General features: G+C 33.4%; 3 protein-coding genes across 3 annotated transcripts; 2 read left to right on the top strand and 1 right to left on the bottom strand.

Moving 5' to 3' along the window:
* Positions 1-850: 850 nt before the first annotated feature.
* LOC101218256 lies at positions 851-4,210 on the bottom strand. Its single transcript, XM_004150517.3, has 4 exons — positions 3,521-4,210; positions 2,426-3,090; positions 1,728-1,918; positions 851-1,537 (listed from the first exon to the last, which is right to left on the bottom strand). The coding sequence occupies exons 1-4, from the start codon at positions 4,023-4,025 to the stop codon at positions 1,159-1,161; spliced, it is 1,740 nt and encodes a 579-aa protein (XP_004150565.1). The 5' UTR covers positions 4,026-4,210; the 3' UTR covers positions 851-1,158.
* A 5,944-nt stretch (positions 4,211-10,154) lies between these two features.
* LOC101218730 (guanine nucleotide-binding protein subunit gamma 2) lies at positions 10,155-12,490 on the top strand. The gene is made up of 4 exons (XM_004150519.3): positions 10,155-10,586; positions 11,663-11,715; positions 11,836-11,880; positions 11,982-12,490. The coding sequence occupies exons 1-4, from the start codon at positions 10,455-10,457 to the stop codon at positions 12,064-12,066; spliced, it is 315 nt and encodes a 104-aa protein (XP_004150567.1). The 5' UTR covers positions 10,155-10,454; the 3' UTR covers positions 12,067-12,490.
* Positions 12,491-19,537: 7,047 nt separating this feature from the next.
* Positions 19,538-24,248, top strand: LOC101218017 (plastidial pyruvate kinase 1, chloroplastic). Its single transcript, XM_004150516.3, has 6 exons — positions 19,538-20,299; positions 21,202-21,292; positions 21,464-21,657; positions 22,540-22,661; positions 22,923-23,401; positions 23,611-24,248. Exons 1-6 carry the CDS (start codon positions 19,712-19,714, stop codon positions 23,910-23,912), a joined length of 1,776 nt encoding a protein of 591 aa, XP_004150564.1. The 5' UTR covers positions 19,538-19,711; the 3' UTR covers positions 23,913-24,248.
* The last annotated feature ends 1,004 nt before the right edge of the window (positions 24,249-25,252 follow it).

Here is a 25,252-nt window from a genome sequence, read left to right as displayed (position 1 = left end):
CAAAAGACCAAAAAACAAAATAATTATCCAATAAAACCTTGACGTTTGGCTAAATTACAGACATGTCGACTATTGTTATGAGATAAGTTGTTTGATGGCTTTATTACTACATATGGCCACCAAGAAAACTAGCTGTGTATTAAATTTTGGGCTCATGACCAACATAGCTTGAGAGTAATTACTCATGAACTTACTATCACTAGACCCACCCCCACGTACTTTTCACATTGTTGATGCACCGACATTATATTTCCAAAGTACACTTTCGTAGTACTAAAACACCGGGGAAAATGGTCAATTTATACTTGAAATTGGTAAACTAATCAGGTCCAAATTCTACCATTCAAAATATACCAACACAAACGCATTCGTGTGTGAACTTGGGAAGAAAGTTTCAAGATACAGCTTGGGTGTAAGAGCTCTCACTGGAGCAAAAAGTCAATAGAAATATTTTTTGCACATCTCACTAAATCATCCAATCATTTTTTGCCACAAGGCAAATTCATTTTATTTTTTTTTAAAGAAAAACATTTTAATTATTTTTTGTAGTTTAAGAATGTGAGATGCATACAGATTGATGTATTACAATCTTGGAATGCACCTGAGCATTGTTCTAGAGTCAATACTACAACACAAGTAAACACAACCATAACCTGGACAGTCCAAGTCATATAGGGCATATAGTTTATTTAAACAAACTTTCATTTTAATGTAATAATAAAATTTAGGTTCCAATTGTATGTGTGATGACTCCCATGTAATTTCTTGGAACAGTCTCAATGGTACTTAGGTCTACTTCTATATGCAGAATATGTACACATGTATAACTAATTGAAAAGACAGAAGAAGATATTGCAGTTGTTTCTTTATTGCTTCTTTTGGTGGTCATAGTGGGGAGTTATTTAGACTTTGGGACCTTTCCAATATTTGGAACTATGATACTATCTATAATCATCTCAGAAAATAAAGAAAGAATGCTAATTTATTGACCTAAAAAGTTTCCTATTATCAATGTCTAGGAATATGTTGTGCAGTTCTCTTTATTGCATGTACAATGCCAGGAAAACGGTATCAATCCTGAAAAAGCATTCTACTTTCTTCAAAATGGACTATATACTATAAGCTTTTATATTCATTTGGCAGTAAGAAAACGAAGACTTACGAAGCCCTCTCGGATGGTTTCTGAACTTCCCGGAGCTGGACTGAATTGTTGAAGCAGTGATAAAAGCCGAAGTGTGGGAATCTCTCATACCAGGTTTCCTGCTGAGCATGTGTGTCCCAATGCTCCCCACTGCTGCTCTTTCCATACTTATGAACCCAGCCCGAACCATTGTGGCCCTCCCCCCATGTACGGTTCCACCGTTCTCCATGTCTACCTTCCCACCAAGTTTCACCCTGTTTGATGCCATGACCATTCGGATCGAAGTTTTCATCCCATTTGTCGCCCCACTTCGTCCATCCATCACCTTCACATCGTTCAGCCCATTTATCTGTGTACTTAATGCTGCCACCTTGTCCATCATACTTTTCGCCCCATCTGCAAGAGGAAAGTTACATGCTAAAGCAGATCGAAATAGACAATTTCTTGAGAAGCATATCACCAAATTGAATGTACAAAAGCTTGAAGAAGGGAATCAGAGGATTGAGAATACATCATAAAAGACCAAGTCAAGAGGACAAATGAAAGTTGCTTAGCATCTCTAACAATTGAAAAACAAAATTGATACCTTTCATTCCAGATATGAGCATGACCAGGATCAACATATGTGTTCGGATCAATTTTACACCATTTATGAGCATTCTTTTCAGCTTGACCAGAGGTATTATAGTATTCCCACCATTTCTCTTGCCACTCAGTACCACTTCCATTTATCCCCCACTTGTCTGCTGTTTTTTCAAGGTGAACAAGGCCTTGCTCCTGAAAGAGAGTTAGTCAGTAACTTCAGTTAAGGTCACAAAAAAGATTCTTTTGGCTGCAATGATTGAAATTAGGAACACATGTTAGCAGCGGGATGTTGAGATAATGAATTGGAGGAAGAAATAAAGTAAGACATGTAAACATAAATAAATCCTTTAAGAACATCAAAGAGAACGACCCAAAAGAACCTGTTATATATCAACCGACACATTGTACATTACACACTCATAGAGGAATTTCCATATCCATCTTCTAGCAATCTCCAATGAGTAATATAAGTAAAACTTCAATTTCAAAGATAATCAATTAGCAGATGGATGTGAACTGTTCATTAAGCACATTAAGTGAGTGCATAAAACAAATAATTCTAACAGAAAATTGCATTCAAAATCGATCTTTTCACAGATGAAAAAACAAACGATTGGGACTTTAACTGCTTGCATAAAGCAAGTATTTTCCAAGGATAACGTGAAAGAATCAAGCAAATCAGTAACAATTCAAACTGACCTGTCGCATGGATTCTCTCCAATATTCGCGCCAAACATTTCCATAGGCATCACGACCAGATTTCTCTGAACCGAGTTCCTTATAGCCAAACTCATCAGCAGCTTCCCAATATTTGTTCTGCCACTCAGTGGCTAGGTCTGCACTAACTCCCCTCGTTAGTGTCCACTTGCAAATCACTCCATCTGGTCTCTGCTCAATTCCCGTCTCCTTCCACCATCGTGACCCATCGGGATCTATTCCTTTTGTTGATTCCTTATCAACACTGCTAAGCGCCTGTGATGCTTCAGCTGCATGTACCGAAAACTCTATCCCAACATTTTCATCTTCTTCCAAGGAATGTGTCTCGGTACTGGTTTCCGATGATTCTAATTTTTCCATACCCACCAATGACTGAAAGGGTGGTAGAAGAGGATTGACACTTTCAGAGATTTCACTCTGAAATGGAATTGAGAGAAAATCAATAGGTCGCTCTTTCTCCTCAACAAAATTGGATAGCTTCGGATATGCCTGTGATTTTCCAAGCGGTTGCAACTCACCGAAAGCATTATCATTCCCGTCGTCATCAGGAGGGGGCGTCCAAGACCAGAAATCTGGACCAGGGGTCCAAGATTGTGAGGTTTCAAACTCAGGTAGCAGAGCGTTCTCACTTTGAAATTCAGATAATGCTAGATGAATCATAAACAATAAAGAAATTAACAAGTACGGAAAAAGAAAGAGTTAGTGATAGAACCTGAATAACCGCATAAAAATGTTAAAAAAAAAAGAGTCCAAAGTCATAAACTGTTCAAGTGTTTCTGTAAAACTGAACCACAAGAACATTAGGTTTTTACTCTTTTATGTAGTCATACTATTCAACACTGACATTGCTTTTAGTACTATGAGATCTATATTAATTAATCAATTTTGTGAACTTGAAATGTAGAGAAGATATGCGTAGCCAAACATATACGTTAACTACTAGTAATGCTCAAAGTTGATTTTGAAAGAAAGTCAAATACAGAAAAGGAAACCTCAACTAACATGGTATTAAAAATTAGGGCTTCTGAAGTCAACAAAATAAGTCGAGTATTCAAGATTCAATAATGCTAAACATACCTTCTTCACGATCGAGCAACCCCTCGTCATTAGTACTATTCAAATTCACACAAGTATCCGAATCTCCAACAGCTAGCGTTCCAGTCTCGCCAACAAGTGCACGAGCAGCTGCAATGGCGGCGGCAGCGCGATGAATGACCTGCATCCGTTGAATCCGATCCCTCTCCTCCGGTGGGACCTGAAGAATCTTACTAAACTCCTCACTTTTCTTCTCCAATTGATCAGAACTTGGATCACCGGCATTGCGATCATCATTTCCCTCAGTATTCTCCACAACTTTCTGAAACTCAACAGCCTTCCTCTGGCGCTCCACCGCATTCTTCCACATCCCAAGATACGATTCTCCTTCATCGGAAGCCCTAATTCTCAGAGTCCTCGCGGGCGTCGCGTGCCGAATCTGAATGTGTGGCTGGAGAGGGAGAAGGAGAAAGTTGTGGTGGTAGAGACGGGGAAAGTGATGGTGGAGGGTGGGGCGTGGAGAAAGTGGTAATCGGAGGGGCATCATGGTTGAAGCGGGGAAGAGCAGTGATGAAATTGGGAATGGGATAAGGTCAATAATTCAATATCAGGTTGTGAATTGATGATGTAGTTGTGGACGCCATTTTTCTTTCTTCTCCAACAACAGTGTACACTGAGAAGCCCTCGGGAAATGGAAGAGAGTTTCTTGAATTGGAAGAAAGGACGCGATGCCGTTACCCGTCGGTCACCTTTCTTTCAAATAAATGTTTCTTTATTGGTCATATTTTGGACGGTGACACTTTGCGTACTGTCATACTTGATGGTTCTTCCTTTTTTGTGTTTTTGGCTACTTTACTCGCTTGAGTTGCCTTCTTATCATTAATCTAATTTAATCTAATCTAATCTAATCTATAATGTTTCCATTTTCCCCCCTCTTTTTTTTTTTTTTTTTAATTCTCTTTTCTTTTTTTAGCTTTTGGACAATTTGATTTTATGTTTAAGGGACTGATGCTACTTTTAGTATTATCTTATATATTAATGAGGAAAAAACTTTATCACCATTAAAGTGGACAATACTCACTTCATTTAAGGTAATAAAGGTAAGAGGAAAGCCAGCCACAACTCTCTTCATCTTTTAAAACTTCTGGGTGGACAATTTTATTCTTTTATTTGCTTTATTCATTCGGTAACAATTTTGTCATTTAATTTCCCTGTCAGGTGAATTTTAACTCAAAATTATTTATTAATCTGATTATCTGCTTTTATGGGTAGTGGGAGAGTTTGTATGTGCATGATAATAATTGTGACAGAAGTTCTATAAATACTTGTGCTAAACATTCAAATTTTAAAATAATAAAAAACAATGAATTAAACATTTAATCTCCTAAAAAATCAATATTTTATATATACAAATATTTTCTACCACTCTTCTCCCAGAGTTATTGCAATCATGTTTCTATCTATTATATAACTCTATATTTTTTTATATAACTTTTATTTATTTCAATAAACAATAAAACTCAAAATCATTCCATAATTAAGAGAAATTAATATTAACTTCTATAAAAACTAAATTAAATATTATCACACTTTAATCCATAACAAACTTTGAAATAAAGAAACTAATTAAAAAGTAAAAATGAAGGAAACGTTTTTAAATTACCATCAACCTTAGCAATAATAATAATAATAATGTGAATATAAAAAGTTATATCCATTTATTTTATAGAAATTAATTTTGAAATGTCTCACATGAATTACTATTAAATACTCGTTTTTTTAAAAAATAGAAGTAAATATATGATGGGATGTGACTCTTTCCCCTAGTCAATTATGAGACAATGTTAAAACTTTATAAAAATAATAAAATATAATTATTAGTCATCTATTATTCAAACTTACTATTAGTTTTATATTTTAAAAGATAACATGCATCTGCATGTACACGTAAAAAGGTTAAGTATATAGAAAACATAGGTATGCCAAACCACAAAAACATTATTCAATCCATTTGATATAAACATGATTTGATGATTAAAGCTTAGAATAAATATGTTCACTGCTATAAATTTGACCTTCTAATTTGATGTGCAAAGCACGTCAAAAAATATCTACATATCAATCTCAACTCCATCAACAAAACTGATGGTAAAAATATGTCATTAAAAACTCTTTCTTGATGGTTAGCAAAGGGAACTTCGATGTTTTTTGTCCATCAAACAAAATATTTGGAACCTCTTATCCACATGTGCATAGTGCCAATTGAGCTAAGCTTATGTTGGTCAGCTTATGCAATTTTTAAAAATCTTAAATTACAAACTTTCAATTCAACTTATTAAAGTTGAACACAATAACTAATTTAATTTTGATAAAGTCAGTTATTTCAATATAATTATAATTACAACCATTAACTTTAAAAAAGTAATATTGTATTATTGTTGAATAGAAAGTAATTATTTGAAAAAATAGTAAATATTTAAGAATATTGTTGATGAATATAGTATTTTCTAAGTCGGTTAATGAGGGTCCAAATTTCGTGCTTGGTGGAAAGTAGTTTTTTCTTTATAGACAATGTCCATCAAGATATTATTTTTCTTGATGGACCTTGCACACAAACATAGTTTTTTCGTCAACATCTCTTTTCTCGACGTTCGTTATGGCATTGGAAAAAGCCTCATTGCCATAGTGATCCGAGAGTTTCGTGTGGAAGGCTCTCGCTCAACGGATCAAAGGTACACCGGGGATAACAGACTGATGACTCCTAAGAGCTCTTATTGACGGAGTCGTTTGGCACCTCGATGTCGACTCATCACATCCTGGGGTTGAAGAAGGTCCCAAGGGTTCGGTTGTTCGCCGATTCAAGTGGTACGTGAGTTGGGTTTAGAACATCGTGAGACAGTTCGGTTCCTATCTACCGTTGGTGTTAAAGGGAGAACTGTGAGGAGCCAACCCTAGTACGAGAGGACTAGGTTGGGCCAACCTATGGTGTACTGGTTGTTATGCCAATAGCAGCGTTGGGCAGATAAGTTGGTATGGAAGAACCGTTGTAGTGTGGACAATAAACACCAATGATTATATGTTATTTGACTAGAAAAGCTCATCAAGTTAGTTAAGGTTTTTTGATGGACGTGAATTTTTTTTATTTGCAATGGTCATCATCGAAAAAAAATTAATATATTTATTTTGAATTTCTTGATGGGCCTAGGGTTTCTTGATAGATATAGACAAAAAAAAATCATAGTCAAGATCTATCAACAAAATTGATATTTTGATGGACATTACACATCAAGATTTTTTTTTTTTTTTTTTTTTAAATGGATTTAGAATAAGATCATGACACAACACATCAAGAAAAATGATATATTGATGGACTCATTATTTAAATAAAAATAATTATTTTTCAACCCATTATTTAAATAAAAATAATTATTTTTCAACCCATTATTTAAATAAAAATAATTATTTTTCAATCCATTATTTAAATAAAAATAATTATTTCACACGAAGCAAAAAATTCAGATCATCGTTAACAAACTCATAAAACACAATATTATCAATAATATTCTTAAATCTGTACTATTAGTTTCCAATTATTACTTTTCTATTCGTCAATAGTACAAAAATTATCTAAAAGTTGTAGAGGTTCCTAGTTCAAATCTTCACCTATGCTGTAGAAGTTGTTTATAAATTTGGATGACCAAAGTTCTCTTCATAATCGGGCTTTCTTGATGTCTAACGGTTCAATTTGATTTCCATTGATTTTTCCAATAAAAATTCGATCGGAATCCCATACTCTTTAGTTTTCTTCAAATACAATAAAAAATCAAACCATTACACCATTAGATCGATTTTGATTGGTTTGGTTTTTCGATTTTTTAGTTTTTTTTGTATGCGTTTGACATATTCAAAACCACTCTAGAATAAATTAAAAAGCAAAGGATGGAAAGCAACAACTATGAATAATAATAAAAGACTAAGACATTTTATGTTAATCCACCACAAATTGTTGTCCAAAAATCGGCTTCAAATAATTCAATTCATGAACCAATTTATATGACGTAAAATTATAAATACATAAATGACTTTGAAACATTTACCAATCCTCTAATAATTTAAATCCAGGACCATGAATCAAATTATATTTCATACAATGACAAAAATAATTTATATTCATGTTGGTTTAAGTTTTACATTAACTCCGATTATTCTCATGTTTTTCCCTTTAAATAATCTATTCAATTATAATAGAGAAAGCTAGATTAATCATTTCAATTGCATGGTTTAGTTTTGAAATAAAAGAACATATTGGTTGACAATGACAACATTATTCAACAAAAGCTCAGTCAATAAATACTAAAAATGGACACAAAATCACTTCTCTAAGTCATTTTCTTCTTTAAGTTCTTGATAGGCCTATCAATAGGTTAGGTACCTATCAACATAACTCTTTCTCAATTGAAAGATCCATAAATTTAAGTCATAGAGCTTTGTTATCCATTGGTCATAAGTATTGAAGGACTTGAATCACTTCTAGAAGGATAACAAATTAACTAAAATCTTCAACTTCATTAAAATTCATTATTAATTCATGAAAGTATTAAATTTCTTGCCTTCTTCCCTTGTGTAGAGTAGATGCAATGACACTCTCCAATGGTTTTGTAAGTTATATACGCACACTTCATATCAATATCAAACTTTTAACTTTCCAAATTTTCAATTGATAGAAAATTTTCATTATTTCATACTCTCAAATTCATATATTTTCTCATCTAGCTATAAACTAATATAAGTTTTATACCCTAACCTTTCAAGTTATACTAGTTGAAATTAGGAACTAATAAGCCAAAGCTAGCAGTAGTGATGAAGAGAGCATGTGATTGAATTTGGATCTCTTCAACCCTTACTGTATGAACAAAATTTGGGAAAAATAACTGTTTTTGATGATCACTACATTTTGAGTTTAGTTACCATTTGGTTTTTTAGTTTCAAAATGTTATATATAAGTAATTTTGAACTTCATTCTAATTTAGTCTTTAAATAAACATTTTTTTTTCTTGAAATTTGAATTTTCTTTTAATATAGTCTCTAAATTTCAAACTTACATTTGTTTCTTAAATGGCTCAGTTTTAGCTTTTGATATTAATATCTACTAATTAATTTAAATGGTTATAAAATTTTGAATTTATATATATATATAGATATAGATGTCCATAGATTACTGGTATTGTTTTATTGGCTTGAAAATTTTCTTTTATTCTTTAGCTTTTGTATGATATGGTGTTTTTCTTTTCGGAACCTTTCTTTTTTCTCTCCCATCTGTGCTTGGAGTTTTTTCTTGTTTGATTGTCATCTTCATGACAGCAATTGTCTCTTTTCTTCTTGGCTTTGTAAAAAGGTGTTCTTTGGTTGCTTTGTGTTATGATTGGAAAAAAATGTAGAAAAGTAGTATATCAAGCAAGTAAGGTTGTTTTCTTCGACACATTATTGAACTATTCATTGGAAGAAGATCTCTAGAGATTGTTATTCATCAGGATGACGACCATTGTCTCTTTCCTTCATGACGGCCTTTGTGAGGATTGTTGTTATTTGACTTCGTGTTGGATGTTGTTGAGAAGAATCATACCAGTTAGGGAGATCTTAACTTTTCATATCTCTAGAGGATTCTTGTTCAGGGGAGCATGGAGATAGAGGCCACGATGGACCGATTTCAACAAATTTAAGAAAAATCTAGACCTTATTTTGTGAAGATTTGTTGTATTGCAAGATGGAGTTCATCAATCAGATACATAGTAAATATTCTTTCTCAATTGCACAAATGCCCCTGGATATAGTGATGCTACATACCATTGGGATAACAATTTGCAAGTGTCATTATACTTTTTGTTTTTGGTTGTGTTAGTTATATTGCCATTAACTTTGAATACAACATTATCCCACTAGATTAATATATATATATATATTTTTTTTCAGTTACATATCATTAGAATATCTTTCTAGTACTTGATGAATTTTTTTACCTTTTTATATCTCGTAAACTTTATAAATAGTAGCTATTAGAACATTTGAATGATACAACATAATACAAAAATACATTCATTCTCTACCGTTTTCTTTTTCTATTTTGTTTGAGGTTGATTCATAATTTACCTCCAAATGGCCCAATGGACTTACATACATCGGTAAATGATATTTATTTAAAAAAAAGGTTAATGGTGTCAATTATTATTGTTGTTGTAATGGCAAACTCTATAGTATGACAGATGAACAAAAGTAAGAATTGAATTATTTTGTTTAAGCAAAAAGAAAGAAAAAGTGAGACTTAAAATATAAAAAGAATTTAAGATAAAAAATAAAACTCTCAATAAATTCAAACGGCTGATTTGTAAAGATTTGATATTCCCAAAAAGACATAAAAAAGAAAAACCCAGCTGCAAAAAACCTATGGGAAAACACTAATTTTAGTGTCAAATTTCAGAGTCATCATCCTCTCCATCCTCGCCATCCCCATTCTTCTACTGTTCTTCTTCGTACTTACTCTGTTTAATTAAATACACTGACAAAAATGGTGGAAGAGAAAAAAGCTTCATAAGCAGACAAAAAAAAAACACTACGCACGAAAAGTTAGAATTTCTCTCTCTCTTTTTTTTTTTTTATTTCTTTTTCTTTTATAGAATATGACAAAAAATGAAAACTCCCTTCTTTTTTCCTTCTCCACTCGCCTGAAAAAGGGCCAAAACAATGCTGAATAAAACACCCCACCAAAAGCGAACTGACTCTTACCGCCTCCTCCTCCTAACTTCTCTTTAGATCCATCACTTGCTGCCAAAAGAGGGCTTCAAGGAATTTCCATCTTCGCTTCTGGGTCTTCCTTATTTTCGTCTTTAATGGCTTCTCTTTGATTTTTATTGACTTACTACTAGATTCCATCTTTAGGGTTTGAATTTTTAGTTCTTTGTAATCCGGGAACCAATCGGGTATGTCCCAATCGGCTAGTCCAATAACCCAACGGGTTCAGTCTTCTTCTTCTTCTTCTTCGATTGATACCAGAGGAAAGCATCGGATTCAAGCTGAAGTGAAGCGGCTCGAGCAAGAAGCAAGGTTTCTGGAGGTTAGTTTTCTTTTTTTATTCTTTCTTTTTTCTCTCTTTCGTTTGAGGTTTCTGATCGTGTGTGATTTTGAATGTGTTTTGTTAAATTGTCACTTACCTAATGTTTAGAAGCCTATTTCTGATAATGGGTGCTCCAGAAAATTTGAATTGAAGGTTGAACTGTAATGTGAATAATCTCTGTACTTCTTTTTCTAATGTTTCTGGATGGGGAAACTGTATTGAAGTTTTAGTTTTTTTGTTAGTGTTCGTGTTTATTTTGATTCTGTTCCTGATAGTTCCAAGGGGAAACTGTCAAAATTTTGTTGGGTATAGGAGTCCTTGTTTGGTTGGATGTTGATTCCCACTGCATAGTTGTTGATTGGATTGGAAATCTTACTTGCAAAACTTTCTGAATATGATGTTTAGAGATAGCATTTAAAGACAAACAGATTATCCTTGTTCTCACAATTGGAGAATTATGATGCTAAAATGACAAGTGTTGGCTCAAGAGAAATCTTTTGTTTCAATTTTAAAGATCAAAATAAAGAATGATGTTCCTTGTTTTTACTGTTCTTATAGTTTGACCATCAGATTCCAAATATGTACTTATGTACTTGCAGTTTTCTCATGAAGGTCCTGCCTACAGCCTACCCAAGAATCACCATTAATCTTAAAAGCTTATGCTATTAGAGTAAACCAAATTTCATCTTTTTAGTCTGCTTTCAAAACTCCCTTTGACTTGTGGGTTCGGATATATAAATTTGACCACAGTCCATGTCCACTGACTAAATATGTAGCTATATGAACAATGTTCGATATATCTAAAACTTAGGGGCCTCCTGTTTGAATCACCACTAGATTCAAAAGTTTAAGAGCTTGTAATTTGGAGTGACTGGTCTAATTGCTTAAAAAATATTTTTAAGTGCAAAAAAGTGTTTTCGAGAACTTAGGTAGTCATTCCAAACAGGTCCTAAATTATTAAGATAGAGTAAGCTTATTTGGGCTTCTTGATTGTGACTATATGCTTGGATTCATGAACTGGTGTTGATTCGTTCTAAGGGGGGATTGATTTTGTAGCATTGTGAATTCTAATGCAGGAAGAACTGGAACAGCTAGATAAACTGGACAAGGCATCGACAAAATGTAAAGAGTAAGCATGATATTTATTTCGGATCTGCTGAATTGAGTATCCATACGAAATAAAACTTTAAAATAAAAGTATGAAAATCTCCAATTCATTTGTGAAATTGCTGTTTTTTGAACCTGTCAGAATGCTGAGCAATGTGGAGACAAGACCAGACCCTCTTCTCCCACTGTAGGATCTCTGTTCTTCTCTTTAAATTCATTGCTTTGTCTTCAACAAAATAATTTAAAAAAATAATTCATTCTTCTGTCTCTATTTTTGGTTGTTTGTAGAACCCATGGCCCCATAAATCCGCTATGGGATCGATGGTTTGAAGGTCCACAAGATTCTAAAGGTTGCAGATGCTGGATATTGTGACATTGTTTGGATTTCTCTTTCAATTCATTACAGATTGGGAGATTGTGATGTGATGATCATTGCTACTTTGGAGATTTTTAACTCCCATTCTCATTTGTTGTTTGCCAGAGGTTTCTTCAACTTAGGTACTTTTGTGAATAGTTTTTTTCTAAAACAAATGTTGCATTCATTTGAAAACACTTACCATAAAGGTATTTCATTTCACTTTGCACATTTTTCTTGGGAATTTTATTGATACATAGAAAGCATTTAAGAAAATGGAAGTAGAACTTGGAAAACCGATTTGTTTTTTCAGTGTTCTTATACGAAACGCTTGAGAGTCCATATATGTATGATGTACACTTTTATACAAAGATGTCTGTCTGTACAATTTTTTTAAAGTTATGTTTGAACATTTTCAATAAATTGTAATATGTTGAAGTGATGATGCTTTGTTAGTGGTTGGAATATGTAAAATACGTCTGAAGAGTTAATGTGAGCAAAAAAAAAAAACAATAATAAAGTTTTGAATTTTGGAAATGTGAATTGTGTAGAGTGGCATATAAATATAAATAAATTGAGATGGTATTTAATTGAGCGTATATAGAAATGACTAGTGTGTGTTTGGTTGTATTTAAAAGTGACCAAATTAAAATTTAAGTTGTTTTAGAAAATAAAAAACATGTATTTTTTTGCAACGAACTAAAATGAAATTTTAATTTTGAAAATTTGACTTTGTAAAATAATATGGCTATCAAAAACGTTTAAAACCACTTTTACAAAAATGAATTAAAACTTTAGCCACCATCTTCAACCATCATTGTTGGCCATTGTCGATCATTATTGGTAAACATTTTCGATTATTATTTTGACAATATTGATCGTCAACTTTTGTCTATTATTTTTTTCGACAAACGTTGTCAGTCAACTTTCGAAATTGTTTTTTGACAACTATCATTGACCAGCATTTGACAAATGTTTTTCAATGTTCGCCACCTGTCAACTTTTTGGTTACCCATTTTGGACAATCGTTATTGACAACCTCTTGTCACTATTTTTTTACGAATCCTCTTTAAGAATAGTTGTTGACCAACTTTCAAAGATATTTTTTATGATAGTTTTTTTGGTGATTTTTGTTGATGAAGATCAAGTCATTGTTCTTCTAGCAACTATTTTTGTTGATCGTTGACTATCAATTTTTGTCTACCATTTTTCTTGAAATCACTACCATACAACCTTCAACATCACTTTTTGACAATCGCCCTAACCGAATACCATTTTTCGGTGATCATTACGACCAACCTTCTGTTACTGTTTTGTATTGACAGTTGCCAGATAATCTTTAGTCATTGTTTTTCGACGACTTTTATCGACCAATTTTCCTTTACCAATTTTCGGTAGTTGTTGCCTACAATCTTTGACAACCGTCTTCGACAATCACCGACAACCAACTCCCAATAACCATTTCTTTGAGAACTATTGTCGATCAACCTTTGATCATTTTTTTCCAGCAACCACCACCTTCGACTGTCGTCTTTGATGATTGTTTCGTATGATCATTGGCGACCAACTTCCAACCATCTGTTTTTAGTGAAGTTGCTGGCCACCTCTGACTACTATCTTCAATGACCATCGACCAACTTCGACCATTACCTAAACGAACAAATTTTTTATTCTAATTTAAAATTTAATAAAAACATTTTTAGTATATTAAAAGCCAAACAAACAAAAAAAGTTGTTAAACACGTGCTTTTATTTTAAGGAGACGTTAGGAAAAATGTTTAGATGAGTATGTATTTTTTTTTACCATTATTTTCTTAATTCATTCCAAACATGCCCTAAAATTTGAACACCTTTTTTAAAATTTTAGGATACTAGCATGATAATGATACATTTATTGGAATATATATCATTTTTAAACATGTAGAAAACTAAGTCAACGTGTTTATGCATTTATATGCTTAAAAAAATAGTTTGGTATATTTAAATAATTTTTATCATACATGTGCCTACTTAGTACACGCTAACACGTGTTAATTGTCTAAACAAAAACATTTGATGCATGTTAAATAATTGTTGTGTTAAATCATCTATTGCCCTAAAGTGTTGGATACATGTCCGAAAAATATCAAACATGGACATGCTAATCAAACTAAAGTGTCCCTACTTCTTAGGTTAAACATGTTTAGCTTATAATAACCCAATATTGAATGATCGCTTGAAAATTTTTCTAGAAGACCTACGAAAGATGACAAAGCATGTAAATGTTCAAGACAACAAGGTAACATGGTTAAGGAAATGTCCATGTTTTGAGAGAGTATGACTTCACAAATGAAATTGAATAAATTAGATAAACATATTGCACCACAATAATGCTAATTGGAGAAAACTACCTCAATTGATAAAACTTTAATAAAATCTATATCTTTATTGTAGTTTATCTGAATGAGCAGCCATGCACAAAGAAAACACCAGCTTTTGCATGTAACAATAAGTTCTTTTTCTATTGTTTTTTCTTTTCCCTTTCTTTCTCTTTGAGTGTAAAGTAGATTATAGAAGAGTAAAGAAAAAACTCTCCAAGCTTTCTTCTTCTTTCTTTCTTTTCTCTGTTTTTTCGGGTTCTTCTTTCGGATTTGAGCTTAGAAGATGATGAGATGGGAGAAGATGAAGAGAGGAAGAAGGAGAAGATGAACACACAAGATTTTAAAGTGGTTCGACAAATACCTATGTCCACTATGCTTGGGAGCAAAATGTTATTTCAGTTGTATGATGTAATTTCAAAATGATACAAGGTATTTATAGTCTTCCTTATGACTCTAGTTAAAACTCTAGTTAAATCAGAACTTAAAAAAGATGTTCTAACTAATTTCTAACTATATTTCTTTTACAAATAGATAACTAATTTGTTAAGATTTTTACAAATCTCCACCTTAAAAGATATAGTGTGAAAATTTGACTCCCAAAGCTTTTGATGCAGCCACTCATTCTCATATTCTAGGAACTCGATTGTTTGAGAACACTTGAGGAACTTTGTTCGAGTGACTACCTTCGTCAACATATCAGCTGCGTTTTCACTGATATGAACTTTGAGCACTTTCACTTCCTATTTTCCAATTTGTTCTCTGATGAAGTAGAATTTAATATCTATGTGCTGTGCTTTGGTTATCACAGTAGATCTTTACAGATTTTTGTGATAAACCAAAACTCTTCAATAGTCCCTTTAGCCAAATAGCTTCCTTAATAGCTTCTAAAAGAGCTATATATTCAACTTCTATAGATGATAGGACCACCATAGGTTGTAGTGAAGGTTTCCAACTTAGTAGGTTGCCTCCAATTAGGAAACAATATCCTATTAGTGACATTTTCTTGTCCAAATCCCCTACATAGTCAAAATCTACAAAACCATAAAGCTCAAACAATTCTTTAAGACATATTTTATAGATCAATTGAGTATTCATAGATCCCTTTAGGTACCTAAAGACCCATTTGGCTGCTTCCCAACGCCTTTTGCATGGGTTAGTCATGTTCCTACTAATTAAACTAGAAGAATAAGATAAATCAGGCTTAGTAGAAATCATTAGGTACATTATATTCCCTATCACTTGTGAGTAGGAGATGTTTGTCATGTATTTAACATGGTTGAGATCTTCTAGGTTTGGACTGTTAGCAACTGATAGTTTGAAGAGAAGTGTAAGAGGAATTACCACTTGCTTAACATCTAACATATTAAACCTTTTAAGTACCTTTTAACAGTAGTTACTTTGGTCTATTGTCAGAATCATCTTTGTTCTTTCTCATGTGATGTCAATGCCTAAAACTCTCTTAGATTCTCTAAGTTCCTTTATATCAAATTCTTCCTTCAATGTTGTCTTTACTTTTTTAATATCAATTTTAGATTTTTCTGCAAGTAGCATATCATCTACATACAAGAGTAAGTAAACCTTAGAAGAATAGGAATTTGAATTTATAAATGCACAACTATCATAAGAAATTTTATTAAAACCAAGTTTAGAGATGAAATCATCAAACATTTTGTACCAACACGTTGGCGATTGTTTTAGACCATAAATGGATTTTTTAAGATAGCATACCTGATCTTCTTTACGTTTCTCAATGTATCCTTGTGGTTGGTTCATGCATATGTCTTTTGTCAAATCACTATGTAAGAATGTTGTTTTAACATCAAATTGTTCAAGTTTTAAATCTTCTTGAACAACTAATGAAAAAATCATTCTTGGAGATTTTTGTTTAACAACCGGTAAGAATATTTTATTGTAGTCAATTTTTTTCCTTTGTGTAAAGCCTTTGGCTATAACCTGGCTTTATATCTAGGAGGTTGAAGATCGAGAACTTCTTCTTTAAGTTTATAAATTCATTTGCAAGATATAGTCTTACAATTTATGGGTAGCGTTACCAAAGTCCATGTATTATTGATAGTGAGAGATTCCATTTCATCATTCATGGTATTCATCCAATGTCTAGCATTAGGATAGCTCACTGCCTCATCAAATGTTTTTGATTCATCATTATTTAGATGATTCATATCATTTAGGGCAAAATTTACAAAATATTCTTCACTGTATCTAGAAGGAGGAACACTAGTCCTTCTTTGTCTATCTCTAGCCAAAGAATAGTTTGATAAATCTTCTTCTTCTTGAGTAGTTTCTTCTATAGTAGGTGGCAAAGTGATCATTGATTATGTTTCTTCCTTAATGGTACTAGGAAGTTTATTTGATTCATTGTTTGGTGGATGCTCCACCTCAATCTCATTTGACTTATAATTTGAATAAAGTGTTTAATTAATTTTATCAAGCATAAACATAGTAGCTTCCTTAAAAACCACATCTCTACTAGTTATACACCTTTTTTCTGTAGGATGTCACATTCTAAACACTGTAACTCCCTCTGTAAAACCTAGGAACATACATTTTATAATTCTATGGGACAAACCATATACAACAAAAAAATCTAAGGTTTTGTAAATTAGAAGGATGTTTAGACCATTTTTCTTCAAGTGTTAGAAAGTTTGTAGAGTGATAAAGATATCTATTAAGGATGTAAATAGTATATGAAACATTTTCTGTCCAAAATTTTTCTGGAACTAAACCATTAGACACTTGACAACTAACCCTATCCATTATGGTTCTATTTAATCTTTCAGCAACACCATTTTGTTGAGGGTTATATCTAAGAGTCCTATGCCTTATAATTCCACGTTCTTTACAAAATTTATTGAATTCCTCACTATAAAATTTTAAACCATTATCAGTTCTTAAGACATTTAACTTGTTTAGAAGTTTGTTTTTTTACCATGGTTTTCCATTCTTTAAAATTTCCTAGAGTTTGGTCTTTAGACTTTAAGAAACAAACCAAACTCCTTTTAGTGTAATCATCAGTAAATGTTAGAAAATACCTAAAATTATTTAAAGATGGTGTTTGTGAGGGTCCCATAAGTCAGGATGATGTAGTCTAGGATATCTTTGGTGTTGTGATCAGCCTTTTGAAAACTTTTCAGTCACTCCTTTAGAAAGGATCCCCAGTTCTAACAACATTTTCAATCATTTATCACTTATATGAGAAAGTCTTCTATGCCAAAAATCTCCTTGAGTCAGCATATCATCATAAGCAACTAGAGTAGCATGGTTCATGGACACTTCTTTGATGGGAAAGAGTCCATTGATTTTTAAACCGACAAGAACAACCTTGGAGTCTTCCAGCACAACCCGTGTATTCACAACCTATAGAGTCTAGCATGCCAAGGAAAATTAAATTTATTTTCAAGGATGGAACATGCCTCACATTCCTAAAAAGTGTTGCTTCCCCATCTTTGAACTTAAGTGTAACAAATCTAATGCCTACTATCTAACAAGCCTTGTCATTTTCTATGTATACTAGGCCTCTATTCTACGCTTGGTATGTTATAAACCATCTCTTTAATGATGTCGTATGGTATGAATACCCTAAATCAAGTACCCAATCATAAGTATCTTTATTACCTTATGTTTGAATTGAATTTTCTGAGATAGTTAAGACATCCGAATACACAAACGAGACTTGTTCTATTACTGATGCTTTTGCCTTAGGTTCTTCTTGTTGTTTATTTTGATTTTGCTTTTTTTAGAAAGAAACAATCTTGTATGATGTGTTCCTTTTTGTGGAAAAATGTGCATTCATGCTTTGATTTATTTTTCTGATTCTTGTATTCTTGTAAGTTGCTTTTGCTCTTTTTTTTAGAACAAACCTTCACCATTTGCTTGATCTCTTCTCTGTGAATTAAGCTCTAATTTTTTTGGTTTTTTTTGGTTTTTATTGTTGAAATAGAAATAACAGTATTTGAGAGTCATCACTTCTTTACTTCTTTGTATGTTTCTGGAGGTGAGTTGAGTAGAATAAACCATTCATTTTCATCACTAATCTTGTCTCCCAATTCTTTGAAATTTGAAAACACCGTTTTGAATTCTCCAAGTCATCCATCTTGAAGTTAAAGAACCCCTCCTTTACATATGCATGGTTAGGTAGATCTTTGGACTTATATATTTCATCCAATTTTGTCCACATTCCATAAGTTGTTTCTTCACCAATGACTTCCCTAAGAACATTATCAGAGTTTTCAATGTCTTTGGTTGGTCGACTATGGCTTTGATCTTAGCTTTCCATAAGATAAAATCTCCTTTATCATCAAACTTCTCAATATCATACCTTGCTATTCTTGGAGCTTTCTTGAATCTTTCTGCAGGCAGACTCTGATACCAATTTCTATTCTTGGAGCTTTCTTGAATCTTTCTGCAGGCAGACTCTGATACCAATTTTGAAAGGGTAGCCACACCACCTTTGGCATGTAAGTTCTCTCTACCGTCTTTTCTTTTCCTTTCTTTCTCTTTGAGTGTAAAGTAGACTACAGAAGATTAAAAAAGAAAAAATATCTCTAAGCTTTCTAAACTTTCAAATATCTCTAAGCTTTCTTCTTTCAATGAACACACAAGATTTTAAAAAGAAGACGAAGAGAGGAAAAAGAAGAATGGTTCGACAAATACATCAATTGTGCTTGAGAGCAAGATGTTGTTTCAGTTTTATGATGTAATTTCAAAATGATACAATGTATTTATAGTCTTCTTTACGGCCTTAGTTAAATAGAAGTTAAAAAAGATATTCTAACTAATTTTTAACTCTATTTCTTTTACAAATGGATAACTAATTTGTTAAGATTTCTACATTATGAATGTAATCAATAATTTGATTAACTAATTTGTTAAGATTTCAACATTATCAATGTAATCAATAATTTGATTGCTTGTTAAGATTAACAAATGACGTGAAAATTGTTTGGAGAAAGAGAGAAATTTTCTTTTTTAATCGAATAATTGTAGAAATAAATAAAAACCAATTGTTTGAAGATTTTAACTAATTGTTTTTCGTACATCAAAATTAGAGAAACCAATCATCACCGTCCACGTCATTCTTTAAAACCCAAACACACCTCATCCGATCCTTTCTAAGTGCAAAAGGTTTAAGCCGTTTAGGGCCGTCGATCTTCCGGCGACAATTCCGAAGCTGTTCTCTTCTTCGGCATCTCCGTCTCTCTCCCTGCATTAAGCACCGATCTCCGTTTCCTCCATTCTTCCATTCCCCAATTCCCTTTCTCCAAATTCCCTCATTTACCTTTACAATGACACAATCTCTCCAACTTTTCACTTCCTCCGCCATCTCTCTCCCCAAACACTCCATCTCTAAACCCTCCTCTTCCTCCGCCGCTTTCCGCTTTCCTTTCTCCTTCTCCAAATCCTCAATTAGAGCTTCTTCTTCTTCGGATCTCAATCCTCTCTCATCTTCTTCCACTTCCCAAGTCTTGGTTTCTGAAAATGGCTCCAGTTCCGGTGGTGGGGTTGTGTTCTCTTCTGCTGCTACTAGGGAGTTTGTGTCTGTTGCCTCTGATTCCACCTCGATTGAGGTTGATGCTGTCACTGAGGCTGAGTTGAAGGAGAATGGGTTCAGGAGTACCAGGAGGACTAAGCTCGTGTGCACTATTGGCCCTGCTACTTGTGGATTCGAACAGCTCGAGGCGCTCGCTGTTGGTGGTATGAATGTCGCTAGGATCAATATGTGCCATGGGACTCGAGACTGGCATCGAACCGTTATTGAACGTGTGCGGAGGCTCAATGATGGGAAGGGATATGCTGTTGCTATTATGATGGACACCGAAGGGAGTGAAATTCACATGGGTGATCTTGGTGGCGCCTCCTCGGCTAAAGCGGAAGTGAGTTCGATTCTTTTACCGTTTTTTTAATCTTATCGTCTCATAATCGGTCAAATTCTTGATAATTTGCCCCAGGTTAAAATTTTTTCTGATTGCATTGGGATACTGGGTTTTGTCTAGCTGAGAAACGTTTCGCTTCTGCCTGAAACTCTATAATCTGCCAGATTTCTAGATTCTTAAATTGGGTCATAGTTCACTTTCCTTGAAACCTAGTTTTCATAAAGATATTACCCATTTTGTGTTTTAAAACTAAGATGGGTCCTTTCATCATCAATCAAATCGTGAACTTTTGTCAAATACGTTGTTATCATAACCTACGTGTCACGATATCTTGGCTCAATGCATAAACCTTGATCACTGGATTAGTGAAAATGAGTTTACTTACTGTGCAGCTGTAAGTATTCTCGAAGTGGTACTCAGTGAGTCAGTGTTTTATAAAGCTCTCCCGGCACATGCCTAAGCGTTAGGCGTAAGTCTGGCGCTTCTTCTTGGAAAGGCAAGCTTACGAAATTAGGCGCGTCTTCTATGAAGTCCCAAGGTTAAAAGGTTCAAAGCCCTCGGTCTTGGAACATTTTCATTATTTTTATAATATAGTAATAATGGGGGGTTCTTTTTTCTTTAACTATAAAAAATTAAACTTACTAATGTTACGTGCAAAATTTCTTGTGCGAAGGGTTCTGTTTTTCTTCCAGCTTTCCACTTAATACTCAAAATGTGATATATTGCAACTTGAGCTTGTTAACATTTGCGATACTTATGAATTAGCATAGTTCTTCTAATTCTAAGCAAGGAAGATGCTCCTTCATTTCTGTTATGTTACTGCTATCTAACTCCGGTTTAAATAGGGCGATGGGGAAGTCGTTGGGTGGGACATGTTTAACTGCTTGCTCTGTTCTATGTAGGATGGTGAAATTTGGACATTCAGTGTCAGAGCTTTTGATTCAACCCTCCCAGAACGCACCATTAATGTGAACTATGAAGGGTTTGCAGAAGGTTACTGTTTCTATCCTAAATAAAAAAATCTCTTTGGCATTTACTGAATGCATGCACAACTTAATACAGCCTTTGGAAATGGCGTGTGTGGATTGGATGTATCTGTGTTCATTGTTGTAGTAAGTTCCATGATATTGTTTTTGATCTGGAATTATCATTGATGTTGTGTAGATGTGAGAGTGGGTGATGACCTTCTTGTTGATGGTGGAATGGTGAGGTTTGAGGTAATCGAAAAAATTGGTCCAGATGTTAAATGCCTGTGTACTGACCCGGGATTGTTGTTGCCACGGGCTAATTTGACTTTTTGGAGGGATGGACATCTAGTACGAGAACGTAATGCCATGCTCCCTACAATTTCTTCTAAGGTAGGTGCCTCTCCTTCCTTAAAATGTCATTTCCTTGTTTAAATTGAATTCATTTGATATACAATACCTAATAAAGTACCGATATACCACTAAATTGAACGTAACTAGTCAACTTAAACTTCTGGATGCATCATTTAGTTTTGTGTGATTTTTGAGTTGGGTGTTATGTGTTCGAATCTCTTCAATGTCATTTCTTTTCCGACTGATGACCAACTTGGGTTTTTTGCCAATATCTCTAACTCTGCAAGTACATGGTTAAAGTATTGTTATAATATGAAAATTTCCATAATTTATGAGCTTAAGATCTTAGGTTTAGTGATTTTACAATTACTAATAATTGTTACTGTGGAAAGAGTTTCAGACTGCGACAAGAGTTCCATCATCTAGGCTTACCATGTTTTTTTGAACCTGTGTAATGTGTATAGCTAATTTTAGATTCCATTGTTTTAGAACTTGCAGACTTTATACTATTTTATTTTTGTAAGATATGTTAGTATCAGAAACTTTACCCTAGAATTAGAAAGGTTTTGCTCTCCGATCAGAATCTAACATTTTTGTTTAATTAGCTTAGATATTCAAACTTTCGATTTTGGCATTGCAACCAACTCACACTATATTTTGTAGAGGGACTAGATTTATGTTGAAAGATCATGTAGAGATAATTATAATTTGGACCATAAATCTTAGAACATTTTTCATGGGGTGAGTAGTTGTATATTCACACTGCGTACTCTTTATGCAACCTAATGATTGCCTCTGTTCTTGGATCAAAGCGTCCTCATATTCTAGGTTAATCTTTTGTGCAACCTTATGGCACAAATTTCCCTGTTACAATGGCTTCTTTTCTTGTCCGAATTTCTAATGCAAGTTTTACAAATCCAGGATTGGTTGGATATTGATTTTGGGATTGCTGAAGGTGTTGATTTTCTGGCCATATCATTTGTCAAGTCTGCTGAAGTAATTAAACATCTCAAAAGCTATATCGCTGCACGTTCTCGTGGCAGGTGAGCAGAATTATCGTATTTTGCTGATTTGCTCTTTTACTTCATTTGGGTCTGAAGCTTAGGACGTTTCATTGTTTTTTCTCACGGATTTGGAGGGACTAAATGTTTCTCAACTATGTGTTAGTATGTTTTGATTCATAAGCTAGGTATTGACAGGCTAGTTGATGACAGTCACATTTTCCCTCCAATTCTGTAAATTTCATCTCTAAAATGTTCATATGTGCGCCTCCTAAATATTTGTGTTTCTAATTTCACATGCAGTGACATTTCCATCATTGCAAAAATAGAGAGTCTGGACTCGTTGAAGAACTTGGAAGAAATTATTTTGGCATCAGATGGAGCTATGGTAGCTAGAGGAGATTTAGGAGCTCAAATACCATTGGAACAGGTGCCATCAGTCCAGCAAAAGGTCGTCCAACTGTGCAGACAATTAAATAAACCAGTTATTGTTGCTTCTCAGCTGCTTGAGTCAATGATCGAATATCCTACACCCACCAGAGCTGAAGTGGCTGATGTTTCCGAGGCGGTTAGGCAGCGATCAGATGCTCTAATGCTGTCTGGTGAGTCCGCCATGGGCCAGTACCCCGACAAGGCATTGGCTGTTTTGAGAAGTGTTAGTCTAAGAATTGAAAAGTGGTGGAGGGATGAAAAACGCCATGAACCTATGGAACTCCCAGAAGTTGGATCTTCATTCTCAGATAGTATCTTAGAAGAGATCTGCAATTCGGCTGCTAAAATGGGTAAGCCTAAGTTTTATGACTCCTTTGTCCTGTTGTAGATAGTATTCCTATAGAACCATAATTTAGATCTATGTTTTAGTACCATGAACTCAAATAACCGCATATCATTTCACAAAAGTGGTCATTGGGCTGTATAACAATGGTTTCTTGAGTTCTGTTCCTCTTTGTTTACCACAAATCCAGTCTAATTGTGAATTTTGTTTCTCTAGCTAATAATTTGGAGGTAGATGCAATTTTTGTCTACACAACATCAGGCCACATGGCATCTCTGCTGTCCCGTTGCCGACCTGATTGCCCAATCTTTGCTTTTACTTCCACAACATCTGTTAGGAGACGTCTTAACTTGCAATGGGGATTGATACCCTTCCGACTGAGCTTCTCTGACGACATGGAAAACAACCTCAACAAAACATTTTTGCTGCTTAAAGCCAGAAACTTGATCAAATCAGGTGACCTTGTAATTGCTGTATCAGACATGTTGCAATCTATCCAAGTTATGAATGTTCCATAAGGAAGAAGGGGCTCAGTATGGTTCCTGCTGATGTTCCATTCCTTTAAATTATTTAACATAATCAAAGTTTTCTGGGTCTGCTATTTAGTTGCTAGGAAAATCGATGGAAACAAGCTTCAGGTTTTTCGTTTGGTTGAACTCTGATTTGCTTGCTTTATTTATTTCTTATTATGTAACATTTTAGTGGCTATAAGATAAGTGTTCTATGAACAAACTTGATTTACGAGTTATTTATGTAGTTTTTGTGATAACAATAAGTAATATTATGTATTTCTGGGCTTTTTGTTAAAAAATTGAAGCATCTGGGAAGTGTTATCTAAATGTTGGTTATCATCTTATCTTGAGCTCAGAGACTTGTTTGTTTTTTATAAGGTAATTCATATCTAATCAAATTTTTAGAGTTGAAATTGTATTAATTTGGCAGTTTTAGAATTTGATAATTAGGAGTGCATGTACTAGACGGTTCTTAACTTTCAAGGTCCTAAAGTTTTCAGATGCCACTTGTTAAAAGTACAACTAATGGAAGTGTTTATCAAACTATAAATGAAACTTACAGTGAGTATTATAATAACCAAAACCACATGTTTTACAAAACCTTAGACATAACCACGATCAACTTTAAATACAAACTTGCTTAGAATTTTGTATTATGAATGGTTTTTTTTTTTCAATTTTGAGTTTTTCTTTTTGTTGTTTGTTTTGCTATGTTTTTCTATTATTAGACATTTTTAGTTTAGATTTATTATCTTTTTTATTGCTTGTATTAATGATTGTTTTGAAATTTTGAGTTTTTGTTTATCTTCTTTAGGTCTTTTGTTGTATAATGTCTGCTTAGGACACATTTTATTTTTATTTTTCTGGTTTTGTTGTGGGATGTCTTTTTATGAGACATTTTTAATTTAGATTTATTCTTTTAACTTGCATTTTGTTTTGTATTAGAGATTGCTTTGAAATTAGGAAATTGAGAATTTGTTAGGATATTTTTACTTTGTATTTTTTGTTCTATGATTTTTTTTTCTTTTCACGGCAAGGTTTGCTTTCAAGGAACATTATGACTACATCTATAGATATTGTTCAATTTATTAGATTTTCTCTTGCACAATTGTTGAAATTTAAGAAATGGAAGTATTGAAATTAAAAGGAAATTTAAGAAATGTAAGTACTGAAATTAAAAGGATTACTTGTAAGAGAGTTATTTGAGCATTATCACTAGATGAAACTTTACGTATATGATGCTTCAATTCACCTATAATGCTTGATTTTTTTTTTTACAGATGATGAAAAACGTGTTTATAAAAGTAATTTTCCACTGAAATTTTGGAATGTAGTCCTCACACACA

This window comes from Cucumis sativus, chromosome 2, assembly GCF_000004075.3.
Source record: "Cucumis sativus cultivar 9930 chromosome 2, Cucumber_9930_V3, whole genome shotgun sequence".
In the NCBI taxonomy this organism is placed as follows: domain Eukaryota; kingdom Viridiplantae; phylum Streptophyta; class Magnoliopsida; order Cucurbitales; family Cucurbitaceae; genus Cucumis; species Cucumis sativus.
This window is presented reverse-complemented; position numbering and strand designations above follow the sequence as displayed.